At 44.2% G+C, this 22,472-nt stretch overlaps 1 protein-coding gene across 1 annotated transcript in view; it reads left to right on the plus strand.

Annotated features, from left to right (window-relative positions):
- Positions 1–22,472, plus strand: part of CENPK (centromere protein K) — a 69,310-nt gene that overhangs the window by 7,293 nt on the left and 39,545 nt on the right. The window contains exons 2-5 of the mRNA XM_040340236.1: positions 262–288; positions 5,168–5,305; positions 16,330–16,386; positions 19,496–19,568. Of these exons, the coding sequence (XP_040196170.1) occupies positions 262–288; positions 5,168–5,305; positions 16,330–16,386; positions 19,496–19,568 (295 nt within the window). The remainder of the gene's footprint in view (positions 1–261; positions 289–5,167; positions 5,306–16,329; positions 16,387–19,495; positions 19,569–22,472) is intronic.

Genomic DNA, 22,472 nt, shown 5'->3' on the forward strand with positions numbered 1-22,472 from the left:
ACAGACACCACTGAAGATTTGTTTATAAATTCTAATTCTTGTTAATCTGGATTCACTGATTGCTTTGCATGCTGCTTATGTGTTTTCTAACCATACGGCTAGGTTTGTTGCAAGAAAATTGAGTACTGTATGCAAAACCTAAAATGTGATTTTTTTATTTTTATTTGTCTGGTCACAGTATTTCAAAGTTGGAATAGATCTCATGACAGCAGTCTTGTTTTTTTTTTTCTGACAATTTCTTGCAATTGTTTCTTTTTGTAGGACAACATGGATGCTCTTCTCAAAGAGGTAAGTGAATAGAAGTAGGATCGTTGCCTTAAAAAAAAACATTTCTATAACTATATTTAACCACTTGCTTACTGGGCACATATACCCCCTTCCTGCCCAGGTGAAATTTCAGCTTTCGGCACTGTCACGCTTTGAATGACAATTGCGCAGTCGTGCGACATGGCTCCCAAACAAAATTGACGTCCTTTTTTCCCACAAATAGAGCTTTCTTTTGGTGGTATTTGATCACCTCTGTGGTTTTTATTTTTTGCGATATAAACAAAAATAGAGCGACAATTGTGAAAAAAAAAGTTTTTTTTTACTTTTTGCTATAATAAATATCCAGTTTAGGCCGATACGTATTCTTCTACATATTTTTGGTGGAAAAAAAAAATCGCAATAAGCGTATAGTGATTGGTTTGCACAAAAGTTATAGCGCCTACAAAATAGGGGATAGAATTATGACATTTTTTTTTTTTTTACTAGTAATGGCACGATCTGCGATTTTTGTCACGACTGTGATATTACGGCGAACACATCGGACACTTTTGACACCATTCACATTTATACAGCGAACAGTGCTATAAATATGCAATGATTACTGTATAAATGTGACTGGCAGGGAAGGGGTTAACACTAGGGGGGTGAGGAAGGGGTTAATGTGTGCCCTGCATAGTGTTTCTAACTGTGGGGGGGAGGGGAGTGACTGGGGGAGGTGACCGATGGTTATCCCTATATACAAGTCCCTGACAGGACGTGGAGCTCTGTGTTTACACACAGAGCTCCACGTTCCTGTCTCTGTGACTGCCGATCGCGGGTACCCGGGGGACATCGCGCCCGCCAGGCACGCGCATCGGCACCTGTATGACATTGCGGCCGTAAAAAGTCGTCGGGCCGGCAGGAAGTGGTTAAAGTAGATTTAATGTTTTTTCTGTACTGAAGCATCTCTCTGGCTATCTCATCTAACAATACCCACACACAGAGACTATTGTAAGCTCTGTGTCTGTTTCATGTCTAATGTGACTTTAAATGACCCATGATTTTCTTCTTGTGATCTCATGTGTGGAGGCTGTTTTTAAGCTCTTTATTTTTTCCATTCCCATCTTATAGTTATCTAGCAATCCTTAGACAACAGGTGTGAAGACTCAGGGTAAAAACCGACTCTTAATGCCTTGTACACAGGATTGGTTCGTCTGATGAAAACGGACCGATGGACCGTTTTCATCGGACGAACCGATCGTGTGTGGGCCTCATTAGTTTTTTTGCCATCGGTGAAAAAAAATAGAACCTGTTTTAAATTTTTCGGATTGTTAAAAAAACAATAGAAAAAAACGATCGTCTGGGGAAATCCATCGGTCAAAAATCCACGCCTGCTCAGAATCAAGTCGACGCATGCTCGGAAGCATTGAACTTAATTTTTCTCTGCACATCGTTGTGTTTTACGTCACCACGTTGGACACGATCGGATTTTTAACTGATGGTGTATAGGCAAGACTGATGAAAGTCCGCTTCATCGGATATCTGATGAAAAAATCCATCGGTTTGTTTTCATCAGACGAACCGATCGTGTGTAGAGGGCATTACAGCTGCTACCTAGGGATTGCTAGAGAACTGCGACATTAGAGAAAGTACTGTTATGCCTTGTACACACGATAGAAATTTCTAATTGATTAAAATCTGATGGAATTTCTCTTCCGTTCATAGACGGACACAGCCTTCATTGACATTAGGGTTATGCTTCTTCCTACCAGGAGAGTCTGCCTAATGTCAATGAAGGCTGTGTCCGTCTATGAACTCAGAGAAATGGATTTTACGGTGAGTACAAAAATCCTATTTTCTCTTTCGTTCATAGACGGACACAGCCTTCATTGACATTAGGCAGACTCTCCTGGTAGGAAGAAGCATATCCCTAATGTCAATGAAGGCTATGTCCGTCTATGAACACAGAGAAATGGATTTTACGGTGAGTACAAAAATCCTATTTTTTCGTCAGAATTCCGATCAAGCTGTCTTCCATCAGTCTTGCATACACACTGTCAGACAAAATTCCGACCGTACAAAACGCAGTAACTTAAAACACTACGACGAGCCGAGAAAATTAAATTTGAATTTTTTTCTCTGATGGAAAAAAAATCCTATGGGCCCACACATGATAGGAATTTCTGATGAAAAAATCAGACTGTTTTCATCAGAAATTCCTATTGTGTGTACAAGGCCTTAGCTATAAAAAAGTCACATGTAAGACTAACATACTGCAAGCAGTCTTTAGCCTCATACACACGATCAGACTTCAAACAAATTTTTCCGTGGATTTTTTCTGGGCACTGGTGAAGCTTCTGGGCACAAGCAGGCTACATATGCTGGGCACTGGTAGGCTGCTGGGCACTGGTGAGGCACAGGCAGGCTGATAATGATGGGTACTGGTGAAGCTGCTGGGCACAAGCAGGCTGCATATGCTGGGCACTGGTAGGCTGCTGGGCACTGATAGGCTGCATATGATGGGCACAATACTGTATATGTATAAAATATCCATACCTGGAATTCATCTATAAGATAAACATAGTATGGAATCTGTAGATATAAAGGTGAAAGGAAAACCGCGCTGTCAATAATGAATGCACAACAGATATACTGTATATAAAGCAAGTGGAAAATATTACCGTCGGTATGCTCAAAAGATATAAGTGTACATATAACCTCCGTGTTTTACTTAATAAATGAATTAAATTGCACACATAATATGAAAACTATGCAAATGATTAATCAAAGTGATAATATAACACAACCATTGACTAAACAAAATTGAGTTATTCAAAATTTGGACCTGATCCAAAATAATATGTGTAGGTTGAAAATGGCCCAAATGAATATAGTGAATAAATAACCAATATTATATAAATAAATATAATAAATACAAAGTGAAGCACCAAAGATGGAAATTAAAAAAAAAAAGTGCTAGTGAACAAATTAAATATAAAGTCCAAAATTGATCCACTGTGATAAAAGTGACTCTGTATATAGTTGTCTGTAGGCAATCCACCAACATGAAGATCAAAGGCTTACCAGACAAGATGGACCCAGCAGGGCATAAGCCTGAATGATCGAATGAGCTTGTTGGTGGAACACACCCAGGGAGAGGTACAGCAAGCACAGCTTCCAATGGGGCCAGGCAGTGAGACCAGGCGACGATATTCCACTATATTGACATCAATGGGTATCCACCATATGTTTAAGCAACGTTACTTCTTACACAAATCCTCCCAGTGTAACATATGTTAAGGAGAGCAATTGGGCCACATAGTATAATTCCGTTTAAAAAGTGGTCATTTATTAAATAAAATATAATAAGGCATCATCTGGGGTCTGGAATCTGCCCTTGGTGACCTCCTGAAAATGCTAGTTACCAAACAATTATGCTTATTTGCTGTCTTCGGTACTTTGAATCCATTAAAGTCGGTACTCTTCAGTTGCATACTTGTTCTGGGTTCATGACTCAGGAAGTATTGAAGCCATTAGATCAGCATGCCAGCCAGGAAAATAGCAGTTTCAGGAAGACTTATGCCTCGCACACACGATTGGGATTCCCGGCGGTAAAAAGTCCACCGGGAATCCCGGGGGGGAAAACCGAGAACCTGCTCGGTCACTTTCCCCGTGTACACACCAGAGGTTTTCCTGTCGGGAAAACTGTGGTGAGAGCTTTGGCTGGGAATCTTGGTCGTGTGTATGCTCCACCGCAGTGTTACCCATAATGAAACTGCCGGGAAAAAGACCGCCGGGAATCGCGGCAGGAAAAAAGAGAACATGTTCTAATTTTTCCTGACGTTTTTCCTGTCGGGAGAGCTGCCATGGAGCATACACACGGCCAGTTTTCCTGGCCAAAAACTGTCATGGCAGTTTTACCGACGGGAAAACTGTTCATGTGTACGAGGCAATACACATTAACATTTCTCTTGTTCAATCCCTTGACCTGAACAAGACAAAATCACTTGATTCCTGTTTGGCATGGGAGGAGGAATTTGCAGTTCCTGTTTGTGTATTCTTTCAGCCGGTGTTCTGTCGAGAAGTGCCCCACATCGAATAGTGCCCGCGCATGCGCAGGACAGAGCCGCACTCCTGCTGGAGTGAGGTGATTAGGGCGCAAACGCACATCGTAGGAGATACCATTTTAAAGGCACAATTTAAACCTATACAAACAGCGGGGGAAGACTGTAGTTCTCACATTGTGCCTCACCACTAGCCGCCCTCCAGCAGGAGCGATGCACAATCTGAGAACTACAGTCTCGCCCCGCTGTTTGTATAGATTTAAATTCTGCCTTTGAAATGGTATCTCCCATTGAGAGATACCTCCTACGATGTGTGCATGCGTCATGGTTATGCCAGCCCAGCTGATCGGCAAATCACCTCCTGTGCTATGATGTACGACGTATGTGCCCTTTGTCCCGGGCACTATTTGATGGGGGCACTTCTCCACAGAGCACTGGCACACATGACTGTCACAATACCCGAACAGCGAGTGCGGCTTATTGAATGCAGGCACTGTTTGGCTGAGAATTTTGCACACGGTTCCTTTGACTAAACTCGACTGCAAGTTCAAGTTTTGTTGAGCCAGATGGTGCCAACAGGGCCACCCACAGAACAAATTTTAGCTGATTCAGCAGAAAACACCTGAAATTAAATCCGTGTTTGGCCAGTTTAACAATCCAGATTTCTCACTCTTGGTTTTCCTGTGCTATGTATTTTAAACATAAATATTATATGCGGGGGAAAACTTCCAATATGAAAAAGCCCAAAGCCTCAAGCCCCCTGTATATTAGGATAGTTTCACCTGTCCTCTTTTCAGAAATAGGTTGACATTGGTGGATTGAATTCCTCATTGGCCTTTTTATTTTTTTTCTTCCAGGCAGAGCTGCTTGCACGGCACATGTCCTCATATCAACATCAGTTACCCCCGGATCTAGATTCTGCTTCAAAAGTTAGCGAGGAAGCTAAGAATGAGCTAATACAGGAGTGTGAAGACCTCTGGACGGAAATGAAACAGGTACGTTTCTGATTAGTAGTTGGTCATCTGAATTTTTAGCAATTTTTTTAATGTTTTTAGCAATACTATATCAAATACATAGGGCCAAATCCACAAAGACCCGGCATAACGGCAAATTTCTAATTTAAGTTACACTGCCTTAAAATTTCTACCTAAGTGCCCGATCCACAAAGCACTTACCTAGAAATTTCTGGCCGTGTAACTTAAATTCCGCCGGCGCAAGGCGTTCCTCATTTCATGGGGGCGATTCCCATTTAAATGAGGCGCGTTCCCGCGCCGGCCGTACTGCGCATGCTCGTGACGTCATTTTCCCGACGTGCATAGCGCGAAATTACGTTACGTCGGGCTTTGTGGATTGCGACAGGTCAATAAAGTTGCGCCCCCAGCAGCGGATGCGGTACTGCATCCTAAGATCCGGCAGTGTAATTCAATTACACATGCCGGATCTTCTCCCTAACTATGGAAAACTGATTCTGTGGATCAGTTCCATAATTAGGACCAGGGATACGACGGAGTAACAGCAGTTACTCCGTCGTATATCTTTTGAGGATTTGGCCCAAAGTCCTTTAAAGGGACTTCAGACTGTAAAATTGATATAAAGTAAGAAAGTTTTTAACTGTATTATTTGTGTTGTTCCCTCATCTATGGGTGAAACGTGTAGAAATATTAGATGTGTTCTGAAAACCCACATTGCTGTAATAAAAGTGTCAAAGTGTGGTGATATGTTAGTTGAGACCAATAAAACAGTTGTATTGGGTCTGCAAGTGACAGCCATCCAGTGTGTGTACTCATTGTGACAGGGCTGAGGCGCTGAAATCACATTTCTGACTGTATTTAGAACCAGTGGGTCCATATAGCCCATGTCCACTTCAGAATTGGTCGTGTGTAGGCTCCAGAGCATTTTTCTCGACGAGAAAAATGGGCATTAAAAATTTAGAACCTGCTCTATTTTTTTCTCGTTGTTTTTCATGTCATCGTTTTTCTCGTCGTGTGTAGGCGGGGAAAAAAACGTGCATGCTCAGAAGCAAGTTATGAGACAGTAAATTAGCATAATCATCCCAAAGGGTGGCAACAATCGGATGGAACTTTTTTTAGTGCCGTTGTACGTCGCCGCGCTTAAGGTTTTGCATTTTTTATCACGATCGTGTGTATGCAAGGCAGGCTTGAGAGGAATTGCATCGAGAAAAACGTGATTTTCGGAGTCAACGGAAGAGTGGAGGATAATTAGCCCGGAAGAGAGTGTTGATCAAGGGTGTCAGCTGGATGCCTAAATATGGGAGGGAGCTTTGCGCCCATTGAAATTTATAAGTATTTTGTAAGGTCAGCACCATCGAGGGAGATAAAGAAATATTACGGGCTATAGTTTTTTTGGGTTTTTAAAGAAAGCCCTGAGAGCTGGGAAAATTGATGTAACAAAGTCAGCAGATTAGGTAGGGTAATTTGAGGATTAGTGACATACCTGAGGACGTCGCCGGCAAACAATGAACATTTATGCTCTTGTTCGCCACAACATATGCCATGTATATTAGGATGATATCGAATTGCTACAGCTAGGGCAAACAGTAATGGGGAAAGTGGGCAACCCTGTCTTGTTCCGCTTTGGATAGGAAACAATACTGATCTATGACCCCCGAATAGAAAACTGGGCCGACAGGTTACTATAAAGCATTTTAAGTAATAAAATTAATCAAATCCAAAGGCCTCCTAGAATTTTAAATAAGTAGTCCCAATTTAAGATATGAAAGGCCTTATAAAGGTCCAATGAAAGAAGTAATAGTTCCCTAGACAAAGGGGCATCCCATTTGGAACATACTGCAGAAATCAATCAATCTGATCTAACGTTTAGCATTCGGTTATAAAACCTGTACCGAGACGTAAAGCTAGATGTTTTGTCAAAATTTTGAGATCACAATTAATCAATGATATAGGACGATAGTTAAGGATGTTCGTTGAGTCTTTGTGTGGTTTGGGTATAACGACGATGTATGCCCTATTTTCATCTAAAGGGACTTTTCCGCCATCTCACAAGAAATTAAAGTAGAAAGCAATATGAGGGAGGAGCCAACTGTATAATAATTATTAGGTAGGCCGTCAGGGCACGGTCATTTATGTAATGACAACGTCTTAATAGTGTTATGTATTTCCTTCCATGTAATATTTCCTATGGGACTTCATGAGAGATGGCAGAGATAAGGTGTTTAGTAAGTTACTAATGGAAACAGGTATGTGACCCTGGGATGGGTTGTATAGTAAGTGTAGAAATTCCTGAAGAAGCTTTTGGGGATTTTGGGAAAGGTTGCCTCCTGAGAGTCAAATTTTCGGAAGAGCTACGTGTATGTATGTTTAAGGGTAAGCTTATGTATAACGACGAACCCGGTCGATCCCGCCAGGTGAAGAACTTATGATTGGTCCAGCGAAAATGTTTCTCTGCCTTTTGTGGTAAGGCAGATATTAAGTTCCGTACGGGCCTTTTTGAGTTTGATCAACAAGTCAGGTTGAGGGGAATAGTTTGTGTTGGGTAGCTAGGGCTTTGTATTCCTTAGTCTTGGTAGTAAAAAACAAGGATAAAAGTCAGTGTTTGTGTGAAACTAAATGTGTACCACCAACCTAATTGCTCAGGGTAGGGGGAGATGTAAATGGTGCAAGATGATAATGATAATAAAAGCAATGACTTTGAACAAGTCCATAAAGTTCTTAAGAAGCAACTTTTGGAGGCAGCCCAGCGGAAGGGTAAGAAGAAATCCTCTGGAATAGCTGGGGATGAAACACAGGCACCACTCTTAAGTGCAATAATTCAAGAAATCTTAAATTCCGTATTTACATGAGGTACTCAAAAGTATGATCAAAACAGGCATGTAGGAATGTGGGCATGGATTGCCGAACGTCCGTGAGGTCAGTGCATCCGCGGGCTGATGGCTGCAGTGTTCTGTGAGCAGGCTGCGCCGGTGTTAGCTGACACTTCCTGTATCTTGGAGAGTGCGTTCCAAGATACAGGAAGTGTCAGCTAACACAGGCACAGCATGCTCACAGAACACCGCAGCCATCAGCCCACGGATGCACAGACCTCACGGACGTTCGGCAATCCATGCCCACATTCCTACATAAGAGATAAAGTTACCGCTCCAGATGGGTATATGGAAATAATCCATGTCCTCTCAGAAAAGCCCAGGTGCCGGAAATGCACGAAGCAAAATTGAAAAGAATGTTTGGACAGCCGCACTAATAAATAGTGTGAAACGCGTCAGCTGCATCCCCCATTTTGCTGTGATATGTGGTGTTAAAAGTTTTTTTACCAATAAATGGCAACCAAAAGGTTTTTCTTGAATTATTGCACTTACAGTGGTTCCTGTGTTTCATCTCCACTTAGTCTTGGTAGTGAGCACCTCATTGGTAGCTTTTTTAAGTTTAGCTGCAAACTGGATGAAAAAACCCCATAACCCCAGAAGCCTTGTGTGCCGCCCAATTGATGACAGGGGTGGTGTCTTCTGCCTTATTGATATCAAAATCCGTTTTCATTTGTGTAATGATATCTAAGCAGTAGGATTCGTTACGGAGTATAGATTCATTCAATCTCTAGTGAGACTTAGGCTGCATCCACACCTCCGCGACAAGTAACGCCGCGTACGCGGCGTATTTTGCCGCGTACGCGGCGTCTTTTGCCGCGAATAGTGTAACTTTTTTTTTTTTACAAATCCTTCCCATTGCTTTGTATGGCCGAACGCCAATGCCGCCTGAAAAAAAGGGTCTGGGACTTTTTTTCAGGCAGCAGGCGTACGGCGTCTATGAGATGTGAACCATCTCATAGACAGCAATGGGAATTCTCCCCTCCAGCGGCACGAGCGTCCGGCGTCGAGCGTTTTGTCGCGGAGGTGTGAATGGGGCCTTAGCCAATTTGTTTGTCAAGTTAGAAAACATCAATACTACAGGGTCATGGTCAGACCAGGGCGTCAAAAATCTTAGTCAAGATCAAAGGTGGGTAATAGCCCTGAGAGGAGAAATACATGATCAATGCATGAGTAATGATTATGAGCTCTGGATAGTTTTAATATTTTAATAGATGATGAAATGCATGTTTGCATTCACTCATAACCAGAGGTGCCCCAAAATTATCAGCCACAAATCTGTGTTTTTTTCATTTGGCCGAATAAAAAAAACAGCCAATACCGAAAGGGGGGCATGGTCAGCCCCGGGTGCCGCCCATTACAGGAGTGTCATCCTGGCGCGCCCAGTCCTCTACTCCCTCCTCCTCTCCTCCCTCCTCTCCTCCCTCCTCTCCTTGCCGCGTTTCACGGAGCTGAATTACCCGGCCATAGTTACAGTGTCCAATAGTGGGACATTGAATCAGTGTGACATGATAACAGGAGGCGGGACATTGTTACTATGGCCCTGGCAATTCAAATCCAGCTCCTTGACACATAGAGATCGCCGCTGATGTGGGCACTGGCAGGCTGCATATGACGGGCACTGGCAGGCTGCATATGACGGGCACTGGCAGGCTGCATATGACGGGCACTGGCAGGCTGCATATGGTGGGCACTGGCAGGCTGCATATGATGGGCACTGGTGAGGCAAGCAGGACAAGCGGTAGTGATGGGTAAGCCAAGGTCAGGGCAACAGGCAGACAAGGGTAACCGAGGGACAGGCAAAAGGTCAGGATCACAGGCAAACAGGAGAAGTCAGGGACGAGCCAAAAACGGTACACAGGAAGATAATCATAGCACACTGCAGACAGGAACTAAAGCTAACAACATGGTTGAACTGCAAAGCAGACTAGCAGTGCAGTGGTTAATATAGGCTTCCTGGGATGGCCTAGGGTGGAGCAATACAGGGGGGAAGGTGATAAACGACAGTCAGAAGGAGGGTCAGGCCTCTAATGAACACATGGAGATCAGGTAAGCTGCCAGACTTTATTGCATATCCATTAAAGTACCCTCCTTCTTATGACCCCTCCCCCTCCCCAGCCTGGACCCAGGCCCAAAGGGGAATCCCAGATGAAACCTCCTCAACAAATGGGGGGCGCAAAGACCTCAGATGCAGAAATCCAAGACTCCTCCTCAGGACCAAACCCTCTCCAAAGCAGAAGGTACTGAAGAATTCCTCTACAGAGACGAGAATCCAGAACTTGAGTAACCTCATACTTTAGATTATCCTCATTGACCAGAACCGAAGTAGGGAGAAGACCAGAGGATTTATTGAGGACTAAAGGCCTTTTAGGAATAAGTAAGGGCATGAGAGGATCAACAGGAATCTGAGGAGGATTCCCCAGACCCTTAAAGATGAACTGGGCATCTAGCACAGGACCATCAGACTGGGCAGAGGTCAGAGGAACCCTGAGGTCAGGTTGGTTAGAAGGTGACATGACACAGGAGTCAAGCTGGATAGCAGAAAAACCAGCAGAATGCAGAGAGCCCTGAAAACAAGGTAGGAAACCCCACTTGGCTGAATGAGGCAATCTATCCAAAGGATGGATTGAGCCCTTTAGACAGGTTTGAATGGACGTAATAGTACTAGGATGAGGCGAGGTTGCAGAAGGTCCTGAACAAGAAAAGGTAGGAGGCTCACTGGGCATGGGCTGGCCTGGCATAGCTGATGCAGAGGCCGATTGAATAGCACAGTCAGGTCTAGAGACTACCCGAATCGCATCACAAGGCGTAGCGACTGTGGAACTTGCAGACAAGTTAGCCTGGCTGTGCGTTTTAGGGACAGACAAAGGTAACCTGGAGTGAATGATCGGCTCAGGTTCACAGGCGGGCTCCTCATTCAGAGTGCCAGAAGGGTTAGAAAGTGCGTCAGCCTGACTATTGCAGGACACATCCCAGACACCACTACATGCGGTAGGAAGAGCGAAAGATACTGGAATGGTGGCAACAGGAAGTTTCTCTTTTGGGGCAACCTTGGGTAGGCAGGACGTGGAACAGGAGGGACCCCAAGCCAGGATGTGTCCGGCAGTCCAGTCAATGTGTGGAGAATGGAGCCTTAACCAAGGAAGACTGAAAACGATAGAGGCTGAGGCCTTAGGTAGGATAAGGAAGGATATCCACTCCTGGTGAAGTGTCCCTACTGACATCTAACAGGAAGTGTCTGGAAGCGAATGGGGCCCCCTGGGAGAACGGTGCCATCAATCGCCAAGACCACCAATGGCGTGGTGAGGGGCAAGAGGGTAAGTCTCATGGATGATGCGATTTCCCAGTCCATGAAGTTGCCAGCGGCTCCGGAATCTAGATATGCCGAGACCGAACGCGAAGAAGCACTGAGATGAAGGGACACAGAAAGAAGAAGACGAGAAGGTGAAGGTGATATTTCTGGGTCCAATACTCCACCTTCCAGATGTATTGAACAGGAGCGTTTCTCCGGGCGAAGAGAGCAAGTGTCACGAAAATGACCTTTGCCCCCACAGTAGCGACACAGGCCCAGAGTTCTGCGCTTAGCACGTTCCTCGGGAGATAGCCTGGTCCGACCCAGCTGCATGGGTTTCTCAGTTGGCAGGAGATGCTCCACGGGTCGAAGAGAGGGAAGCTCAGGCTGACTAAGGACCAAGGAATGCTGGCGTCGCTTTTCTAGGGTCCTTTCCTGAAAGATCACTCCGTCCAGATCAGTGGGGATGGTTCTTCCTGCTAATTCATCCTTCAGTCTATCAGAATGGCCATGCAAAAAGGTTGCGACTAAGGCCTCATTGTTCCAGCTCAATTCAGCTGAGAGGATACGAAACTGAAGAGCATATTGTCCCACTGAACGGGATTCTTGACGAAGACGTAAAAGGGCGCTAGCCGCTAAAGAGACACGAGCCGGTTCTTCGAAGATATTTTCCGAAAAAGTTTCAAGAAAACAGACAGGCTAGAAACCACTGGATCATTCGATTCCCACAGAGGGGCAGCCCACCACCGGAGAGGAGGGAAATGATATAGGCTATCTTAGACCAATCAGACAGAAAGTGTTGGGGCAGGAGCTCAAAATGAACAGTGCATTGGCTAAAGAAACCCCTGCAGGACTTGGAGTCTCCAGAAAAACGGATTGGAGGTGGTGCGACAGGCGCAGCCGCTGGTTGTACTTGGGGTTGCGGATTCGGGGTTCCCAACGAGGTCTGAAGATGATCAAAGCGGGAAGCCATATTCTGATGGAAACGCATCACCTGAGCCTGATTAGCTTCATGCGTCTCGAGTCTACGAACAATGCCCTGTAATGGATCGTCTGCGGGGAGCGACACGTCGGCCGGATTCATGGCTGTTCAAACTGTCAGGTCACCTGTGGCCAGGTGACAAGTGCACCCCGTTGGGGTCAGGGATGCACCACAGGGTAGTGAACCCTATGGTCGACCGCTGCGATTAGAGAGGAAGCGTGAACCCAAGATCGCCCAGGGCGCGGAGTCTAAGACCCAGCTTTGTGTTCACCAGAGCCTCTAGTGGTGAGGATGGACTTCGCCGCAGCTGGATCCAGGTCGCGACCCCTGGGATCCCCTAGGTCGCGCTCCACAGGGAGAGAGGGGAAGCAGCAAGCAGGACAATCAGTAGTGATGGGTAAGCCGAAGTCAGGGCAACAGGCAGACAAGGGTAACCGAGGGACAGGCAAAAGGTCAGGATCACAGGCAAACAGGAGAATTCAGGGACAAGTCAAAAACGGTACACAGGAAGATAATCGTAGCACACTGCAGACAGGAACTAAAGCTAACAACACAGTTGAACAGCAAAGCAGACTAGCAGTGCAGTGGTTAATATAGGCTTCCTGGGATGGCCTAGGGTGGAGCAATACAGGGAGGAAGGTGATAAAAGACAGTCAGAAGGAGGGTCAGGCCTCTAATGAACACATGGAGATCAGGTAAGCTGCCAGACTTTATTGCATATCCATGACATCTGACTGTGGTGGATATCTATTTTTTATTTTTTATGTTGGTTGAACTGATCGACTTATGCCTAATTTTTACCTATGTAGCTATTAATTTTCTTTTAAGTGGTACACATTTCTAGGATTATGTTTTTGTTTTGTTTTTTTGTTTGTTTTTTTTGTCTTTTCATTATAACCCAAACATGGCAAAGAACATGGATCACGTCTTTATCTATGTTGGTGGTTATGAAAATTCTTAAATTGTAAGTTCTGTCCCTCCATCATAAGTTCTTTTAAAATCTATAAATGTTAGCAGTTATAAAACGGTTATAAAATAAAAATCACCTGCCTTGATTAGACTGTAAAGTTGTCATCACATTGGGAGTCTGCCTGATGTTGTATAATGGCCTTGGCTCTGCTATACTATTTATTCCCATCCAACTTTTGTCACGGAAAGATGTTTTTTTCTAGAAAAAAAAGCCTGCGTGCCAGATACAATAAAAATGATGTAATGTAATAAAATGTAAAGTCTTCTTACCTGAAGCTCAACCATGCAATTCTGGTTGGATGACCATTGTAATAGAGATTCCCTGATTTTATGAGATCATCAGTTACACTATAAAATAATGGAATGAATGGTAAAAAAGTTATTAGAATTGCAGGTTTATACAGAAGGATATGGCAGCATGTTTCACCATGCTGTGACTTGACTGTGTAGTACAATAATGACAATAAAGAAAATTTTGCAAATAAGTAATTTTTTCTTCTTCAACGATGGGCACTGATGAGGAGCCATTGATGGGGCACAGATAGGTGGCATTGATAGGCAGCAATGATGAGGAGCCACTGATGGACAGCACTGATAGGCTGCACTGATAATCAGAGCCAGTCACAGCCTGTGTCTTATAATGGAAGGGAGATGAAGCCTCCAGAAGTCCACATGTATATCCCGCCCCCAATGAGTATAGCTGGTTAGCGGGCATGGAGGAGGAGGTAGGATGTGGGCTGTCATTTACCACTGTGCATACGCCCACATGTGGGATTCTATAGTCACATAGGCTGCACAGATGTGATGGGAAGAAAATGCTCAGCATAGAAACTCACTGAAAACTGGGCATGCCAATACTGTTCTGCAAAATCTCTAGCTGAATTGGTGACATTAACAGAAGGGGAGATTGAGAGAAGGATGAACCTGTTTTTTTTTACCAATGCGATCAGCTGTGTCCAATTACAGCTGATCACATGAAAACAAGGAAATGCTGGTGGTGATTGGCTTTCCTCTCCTCACACTGACAGAGTGTGAGAAGAGGATTGCTGATCAGTAGAGCAGAAGCAGAAGAGCCCCCAACTTCTCTGGCAGGTGGAGTCCCCTAAACCCCCCCCCCCCATCAGGTGGCTGACGACAGGAGAGGGAAAGACACGCGCTGCTGACACATTCCTCCAGACAGGCACAGCATGGGATGTTGATACCCGGTATGTTTACTTAAACCCTCTAGTGGTAGAAAAAAACACGCACAATAACATCTACCCATTAAAAGAAGTCCATAAGAAAATACCAGGATCTTCTTAACTTACCCCTCCTGCCGTAGGGTACTGCTGGAATATCACAGCGAACCAATCTTCACCGATCACGGCGGATTGGTGTCATGTCAGACCTTGAAGGACAGGGGTCCTCTCTAAATGTAGGGTCCACTGCCTTGGACCTGTATAGCGCCCTGCCAGAGCAAACCTGTGGTATAGCAATGTGACCAAGGTGCTAGATCCCAGGGCCCAGCTCTCCTGAGAGAAGCGTTACAGGCAAAACCTTGTTCTTCCGTACCGAGGCTCAGGTACCATCCACTTTAGCCTTTGTTTCTGGCTGTTTGAATGGATCCGATAGCGTGACTCCTTGACCCTGTCCAGGCCATCTATGGAGCACCTTTTAGCACAACATTAACCGTGACTAACACCTTTAGACACTGGCGAAAAAACGGAGGTAATCCCTGTATGGGAGAGGTTATATAGGGGGGGGGGCCACTTTCTGTCTTCATTATGCCAGTGTCCATCACCTGAAGGTGGGCGTATAACCCATATAGTAATTACTATAGTGCTCTGTGTCCCATGATGTACGATAAAGAAATACCACCAAAAGAAAGTTCTATCTGTCTCAAAAACAAATGATAAAAATTGAGTTTGGATACAGCGGGCCAAATCTTCAAAGGAGATACGCAGGCGGAACTGCTGTTCAGCCTGCTTATCCCTGTGGCTATCTTTGGAAACGATCCTCAGAAGGATTTTTCCAAAGATAGTCAGAAGATCCGACATCTGTAAGACACTTACACTGTCGGATCTTAGGATGCAGTACCGCATCCGCCGCTGGGGGCATTTCGAGTCGAAATGCCGCCTAGCGTATGCAAATGAGTACTTAAGCAGATCCACAAAGCTTTTAAGCTTTGTGTTTTCTGCGTAAGTTACGATTTGCTTGCGCAAAATTAGGGCTGGTTTTACAATGTGTAAAGTTAGTACACCATGTAAAACCAGACCTTTTTTTCGATCGCCGCGTTTTTTTTAAAATTTTGATTTTTTTTCCCCGGCGCGTAACTTTTTTTTAACCCGTCGCAACTTTATTGTCCCGTCGCAATCCACAAAGCCCGGCGTAAATTACGTTCGCGCGCTGCCCGTCGGGAAAAATGATGTCATGCGCATTACGTCCGGCGCGGGAGCGCGCCTAATTTGAATAGGAATCGCCCCCTCGAGCAGACGACCGCCTTGCGACAGAGGCACTTAGGTTACACGGCGCGTAATTTCTAGGTAAGTGCTTTGTGGATCGGGCACTTAGGTAGAAATTTAATGCCTGTGTAACTTAACTGCTGAAAGTTAAGTTAGGCAGGTTTTTTGAGAATTTGGCCCAGCGTTTTTTTTTTTTTAATCATACTTGCCTAGCTGGATGCAGTAACGGTTGACTGTGCCTTGCTTGTATTGTATACATTGAATGGCTGCTATTTTTTTCATTTGCCCAAACCTCCATTACATTAGCATGACACTTGGAGGGTCAGACCACTTCATCTATGACATGCTTAGAACGACTGGTGATGGATAACTTGTAAAGGGGAAAGAAAGGACTTATTCTCCTTACATTTCATTGGGGTTATATTACCACACTGGGGTACATATAGTGCTTTGCCTAGCTGAATATTTCCCTAATACTTTTGTGATTTCATACACAGTGCCAGAACAAGCTGATGGTTCTAGATGCAGAAAAATTACCAGAATCTGATGTGCAGGTGAGACAATTTTCAAGAGATTTTTACAAATGGTTCCCTGATTTTCAGTTCCCTGATTTTTATGAATGCTTTGAAATGTGTGAATGACCCCTCCTTCAGTTTGGCATTAAGAAGTGGCTGGCATTACAATTTTATGTAAAGTAAATGATTGTAATAAACCTTTTTTAAAGCTGAATTCCAGGTATGGATTAGATTGCATAGTCAGATTGGTCCCATACATGTGGGACTGCTGTGGAAGCAGGCAATCACTGTAGTGGTCGCCATTACTACAATGATCACTGCTGTCTGTCAAGTCCCATGCTGGGTGGCTGCCCTGCTGCTTAGTAACCCCAGGGGCCCCTTGCTTGGCAAGGGTGACATTCACAGAACGACTTGCATTTTTCTCCATGATTGCAAAACGCTCTCTGATCGGACGAGTTGGAGACCATGAAGTCACCTCCCCGCATCTCCACCTTGTCCAATCAAAGAACGCCTTGCATATATTAAGAAAAATGCAAGTCATTATATGAATGGTGCCCATGCTGAGTGAGCGATCTCCTGTGTTCAGGATGCAACAGGGCAGTGGCTCGGCACAGGCCTGGGAATTCACTGTAGTAGCAGCAACTACTACATTAATTCGGTGCCTCCAAAAGAATCCCACATGTATGCCATATGCATTCTTTGCATTGTTCAAAGCTGGACCAATATTATTATGCAGTAAACTCCATTCCTGGAGTTCAACTTTAATGTTTTTTTTTTCCTTGCATTTATGCAGAATGAGTGCTGTACAAAGGTATAAAAAGATTTTTAGTTTCTCAACAGAAGTTTGGTTTAACAATAACAATTTTTATATTGAAGTGACCCCTAGTCTCAGTGTTATTTTTCATGCACTGTATATATGTGTAAATATAGCACTTTCAGGTATTTATTAGAGATATTTTAATACTCCCTCCAACAATGTCTTCATCATAGTTTCTAACCAGAAGGCCAACACCATCCATGTTTAGGCATCTTTAAAATCATCAAAATTGGCATATACTTCTTAAGTAAGATGCTGGCTGAGAGATAATGCAATCACCATTATTTCTTTGTGAGTGTATTCAAAGCACTTTTGTATTGAGATCCAAGGTCCTGATGAAGCAAGGTTACCAACAAAACTCGTCGATCCTTTCAGAGCTGGTGTCTCAGCCGGCTATGTTAGACCAGCCGAATTTTAATCCATGTATGGCTTACTTAAAGTGGATGTAAATACAGATTTTTTTAAAATTAACCCCTTAAGGACCGCCGCACGACTATTTACATCGGCAGAATGGCACGGCCGGGCATATGGACGTACAGGTACGTCGCCTTTAAGAAGCTCAGTAGTCGGTCGTGAACGCACCGCCCATGGCGCACTCGCGACCTGGTCCTGTGCTCCGTGACCACGCCCGCGAGACCTGATTGTCATCGGTGTCCCGCGATCGGGTCACAGGGAGGAAGAACAGGGAGAGGTATGTGTAAACAAACCTCTCCCCGTGCTTCCTAGTGAGCCTGTCACTGATCGCCTGTTCCCTGTCATAGGGAACGACGATCAATGACGTCACATGCCCAGCCACGCCCCCCCTACAGTAATAAACACACATTAGGGAACACTTAACCCCTTTAGCGCCCCTGCAGGTTAACCCCTTCACTGCCAGTGTCATTTTCACAGTAATCGGTGCATTTTTATAGCACTGTTTGCTGTAAAAATGACAATGGTCCCAAAATAGTGTCAAAAGTGTCCGATGTGTCCGCCATAATGTCGCAGTCATGAAAAAAATCACTGATCGCTGCCATTAGTAGTAAAAAAAAAAAATAATAATAAAAATGCCATAAAACTATCCCCTATTTGGAAACGCTATAACTTTTGCGCAAACCAATCAATAAACGCTTATTGCGATTTTTTTTTTTTACTAGAAATATGTAGAAGAATACGTATCGGCCTAAACTAAGGAAAATAAATGTTTTTTTTATATATTTTTGGGGGATATTTATTATAGGAAAAAGTAAAAAATATAGATTTTTTTTTCAAAATCGCTCTATCAAAGGTGATCAATTACCACCAAAAGAAAGCTAAGTTAAGTTAAGGCAACGCAGTGCCGAATCGCAAAAAGGGCCCAGGTCCTTTAGCTGCATAATGGTCCGGGTTTTAAGTGGTTAGGGCTTATACAGTATAGGATTTCATGTCATCTGTGCCCAGTCTTGCCACGAAGAGGTAATCTAGCTCTGAGCAGTCCTCTTATCTTTTTTCAGTAAGATAAAAACTGACACACAGAGAAATAGGAGTCCGTTCTTCCCCCTTGCTGTGAGTGACAGGTGATTTACATATCTCATGCATGAGCCTGAGAGAGGCATTCTGTGTACTTTAGATCCCCTCCTCCTTTCTTCTCCAGCTCTTCTGGGATTGGCTGCTCCACACCTCAGCATGATTGGGCATGCTGAAGTCACGTGGTGATCTTTCTGGGCTTTGACTGGATGTTGGTGATCATGGCAGAAATTCAGTGTAAGAAATACACAGGAGAAAATACATGTTGACAAGGGGAGTGTAGAGGAGGGCGGGGAGTCTACTGACATCACGACTCCACCCACCAAGCTCTGGACAACAGTCCCACCCACAGAATATGCAGTTTTTCAGGTCTCATAACAGACAGAGGGGAGACATTTCACAGGTAAGGATACATGCAGGAGGCATGTATATCCTTAGAGATAACCACTATGGCAGTAGTTTAGAAAGGATGAGAGTGGGTTTACCTCCACTTTAAGGGAGTGATCGCTGGAAGAGTGAAGACTGAGGAAATGCTTCCTCCTTTCAGCAGACTGATGACATCATTGTCCAAAATGCTTCTCTAGGGCCTAGGTTCAGTCAGTTGGCTGAAGCTCAAGGGCCGCTTTTAAATAATAAAAGCATTAAAGTGTATACGCTGTACATATGAGATATGTCCGGAATGTGTTCACGCAGACCTGTAAAGTTAGTTATAGGTCTGCTTTAACGGTTCATTAAGCATCTGTATTTTTTCTCACTTCTGTAATTCCTGGCTTCTGCTACACCCTCTTGCAGTAACAAATGCATTGAATTTGGCCATTAAACTTTGTTTCTTTATTTTATATCTAGCTGCATCTCCTCATGTTGAAAGTAAAGGCCCTAACAGCAGAATGTGAACAATGGCAAAATAAGACACCAGACAGTAAGTACTCTAAGATAACTACTTGAGTATAAGCCGACCAGACTATAAGCAGAGGCACCTAATTTTACCACAAAAAAAAATGGGAAAACGTATTGACTTGAGTATAAGCCTAGGGTGTCCATCTGCATGCTTCACTGTGCCTCACTTTGCCTCACTGTGTCCATGTGCATGCCTCACTGTGCCCATGCCTCACTGTGCCCATAACTAGACTGATGTTTAACATGGGAGTCTATGGAAGGGGTGCCCGGGTTTGAAAAATCAGTGCTCCCCGGCCAACAAACTTTGCGCACTTGTAGAGGAAGAGTGGGGCTACATGTGTGATAAGTTTGGGGCCCAAGGGACCTACGGCCGGCCAGTACCGGGTCCCCAAATCCGGGAGATCAGGTGCAAAAAGGTGACTTGAGTATAAGCCGAGGGGGGCATTTTCAGCACAAAAAAATGTGCTGAAAAACTCAGCTTATACTCAAGTATATACGGTATGTTGGCCATGTTAGGGCAAAAAGAATAAAAAATCCCTACGTCTAAAGCCCAGGAAATCTGTAATGTCTTTGGAAAATAGACGGTATTAACATAGCATCTCTTCAAACACAATCCAAAAAAAATATTTATTTCTCATAGTTAGAGTGGGTAGAGCCACGAAAGACTGAATTAATGCCTATATAAGTGTAAGCTGTGTCTGGCTCATACAAAATGAAATTCAAGCTTGTATTTCTTAAATTTTTATACAAGAATTTGGGTTGATGAATGGAGATGTTCCTGTATCCTAATTTGGAAGTCTGAATACACTATTAAAGATTCTGTCCCAGGGCTTCACCCCCTTTTTTTTTCTCCTTTCGTTTTTCAGCGCAAATCTTAACGTTGCATGAAAAATTACTTTGGACTAAATGTTCCAGTATTTACTCAGATGTTGTACAATACTTACTGAAAATATATCAAATATTTTCTTAAAATAATGTATCCTTTGCATTAAGATGAAAAAACACCTTGCACTCTCCGGCCCCCCTGAGCCCACGTTTTACTTGCCTGAGCCCTGAATCTCCGTGGGCACGATCCACGGTTGCTTTCCCCCAGTTCCTCATTGAATGATTGATAGCAGCGCAGCCATTGGCTCCCGCTGCTGTCAACCAAATCAATGATACACTCGGCGGCTAAGGCCCACACGGGAGCACGCCCGCAAGCTAATCCCTTTGGGAGGAGCCAAGACAGCCACAGAGGGACCCCAGAAGACGAGGATCAGGGCCATTCTGTGCAAAACGAACTGCACAGTGGAGGCAAGTATGGTATGTTTGTTATTTGGGAAAAAAAAAATTAAACCTTTACAATCCCTTTAAGCACTATGCATCTAAACCCTATTTTCAGGCGATAGTTTTCGGCAGCCAAAATTTTGGTGCATCACTAGTTCCTACTTCTTCCTGGGTGATTGGAGCTTCAAGTTGTTCAAGCTCTTCCTTAGGAACCAAGGGAAGGTCTAGGCCCTGCAGGTACTTATAAACTTCTGCGTTTGTTTTTTCTCTATCTTCCCCTCTCTGATTCACATTATATCACGCACTATAAGATGCATGGAATATATTCGCCATTTCAGGTGAAGAATGCACCATCTCTCCATCATCGTTCTTAATTTTAGGGATAAAGTATAGATTTTCTTTTTCTTTTACTGCTCTGGCCAACCATTTCCCAGATTTGTTACCCCATTGGTACCTCTCTTTGTTAACTGTATGGAAAGCACGCTTTTTCTCCTGTTCTAGCAATTCTGCTAGTTGCTCCCTTTTTGCTATTAATTCTTGTCTCTCTGGTATACCTTGGGGTCTTGTCATTTGTTCTATGTCCTGTATCTCTCTTTATAAAGTACTACGTTTCTCTTCCCTCTCTCTCTCTTCTTCCCCGCTCCAACCCTTATCAATATCCCCCTTATGCAAGCCTTATGCGTTTCCCACAGAGTTGACCGGGGGATTTCTAGTGTATCGTTAACAGCAAAGAAGTTCTCTAACTCTTGTTCGATCTTCTTGATTATCCCGGGTCCTGAATAAAAGAATTATTTAATCTCCAGTTCCTTCCCACGTGAAACCTTGTGGTATTTCTAATTGAACCACTATTGGGGCATGGTCAGAAAGAGTGATTGCTTTAATCTCTGCTCTTTTCAGAGACAGTAATAATTGATGCTCTATAAGGTCGTAGTCGATCCTGGAAAATTACCCATGGACTGGGGAATAAACGTATAATCCCACTTCCCTGGGTGTCTGACCCTCCATGTGTCTACCAGCCAGGGCCAGATTAAGAACATCATGGGCCTGGTGCTGAGGATTTTGGTGGGGCCTTTTAGGCTGCATTCACACCTCCGCGACAAGTAACGCCGCGTACGCGGGCGTATTTTGCCGCGAATAGTGTAACTTTTTTTTTTACAAATCCTTCTTATTGCTTTGTATGGCCGAACGCCAATGCCGCCTGAAAAAAAGGGTCCGGGACTTTTTTTCATGCCGCAGGTGTACGGTGTCTATGAGATGTGAACCATCTCATAGACAGCAATGGGAATTCTCCCCTCCAGCGGCACGAGCGGCCGGCGTCGGGCGTTTTGTCGCGGAGGTGTGAATGGAGTGTAATAAATAATAAATAAATGCGTGGGAATGACATGAACGCAGCCCAGCCAAGGCAAGTGACCAAAGGCACAGAACCCAGAAGGAAGACCGGGTGAAGATGGAAGTGCCCGGGCCCCGCCTGATTCATCACAGCGCAGCACTGGAGGGCTCAGTCTGAAAATTGAAGTGTACACTAATGTGCTAATATGCTGTGCATACTTGTACATTGTGGCATAACCTACCCCAGGGCCTCTAAAAAGTAGTAATGTCAGGAAAGTTTACTACCGCTTTATTATCACAGGATCCCAGGAGCCTCTCATGGGGCCCCCTA

This window comes from Rana temporaria, chromosome 1, assembly GCF_905171775.1.
Source record: "Rana temporaria chromosome 1, aRanTem1.1, whole genome shotgun sequence".
NCBI classification, from domain to species: domain Eukaryota; kingdom Metazoa; phylum Chordata; class Amphibia; order Anura; family Ranidae; genus Rana; species Rana temporaria.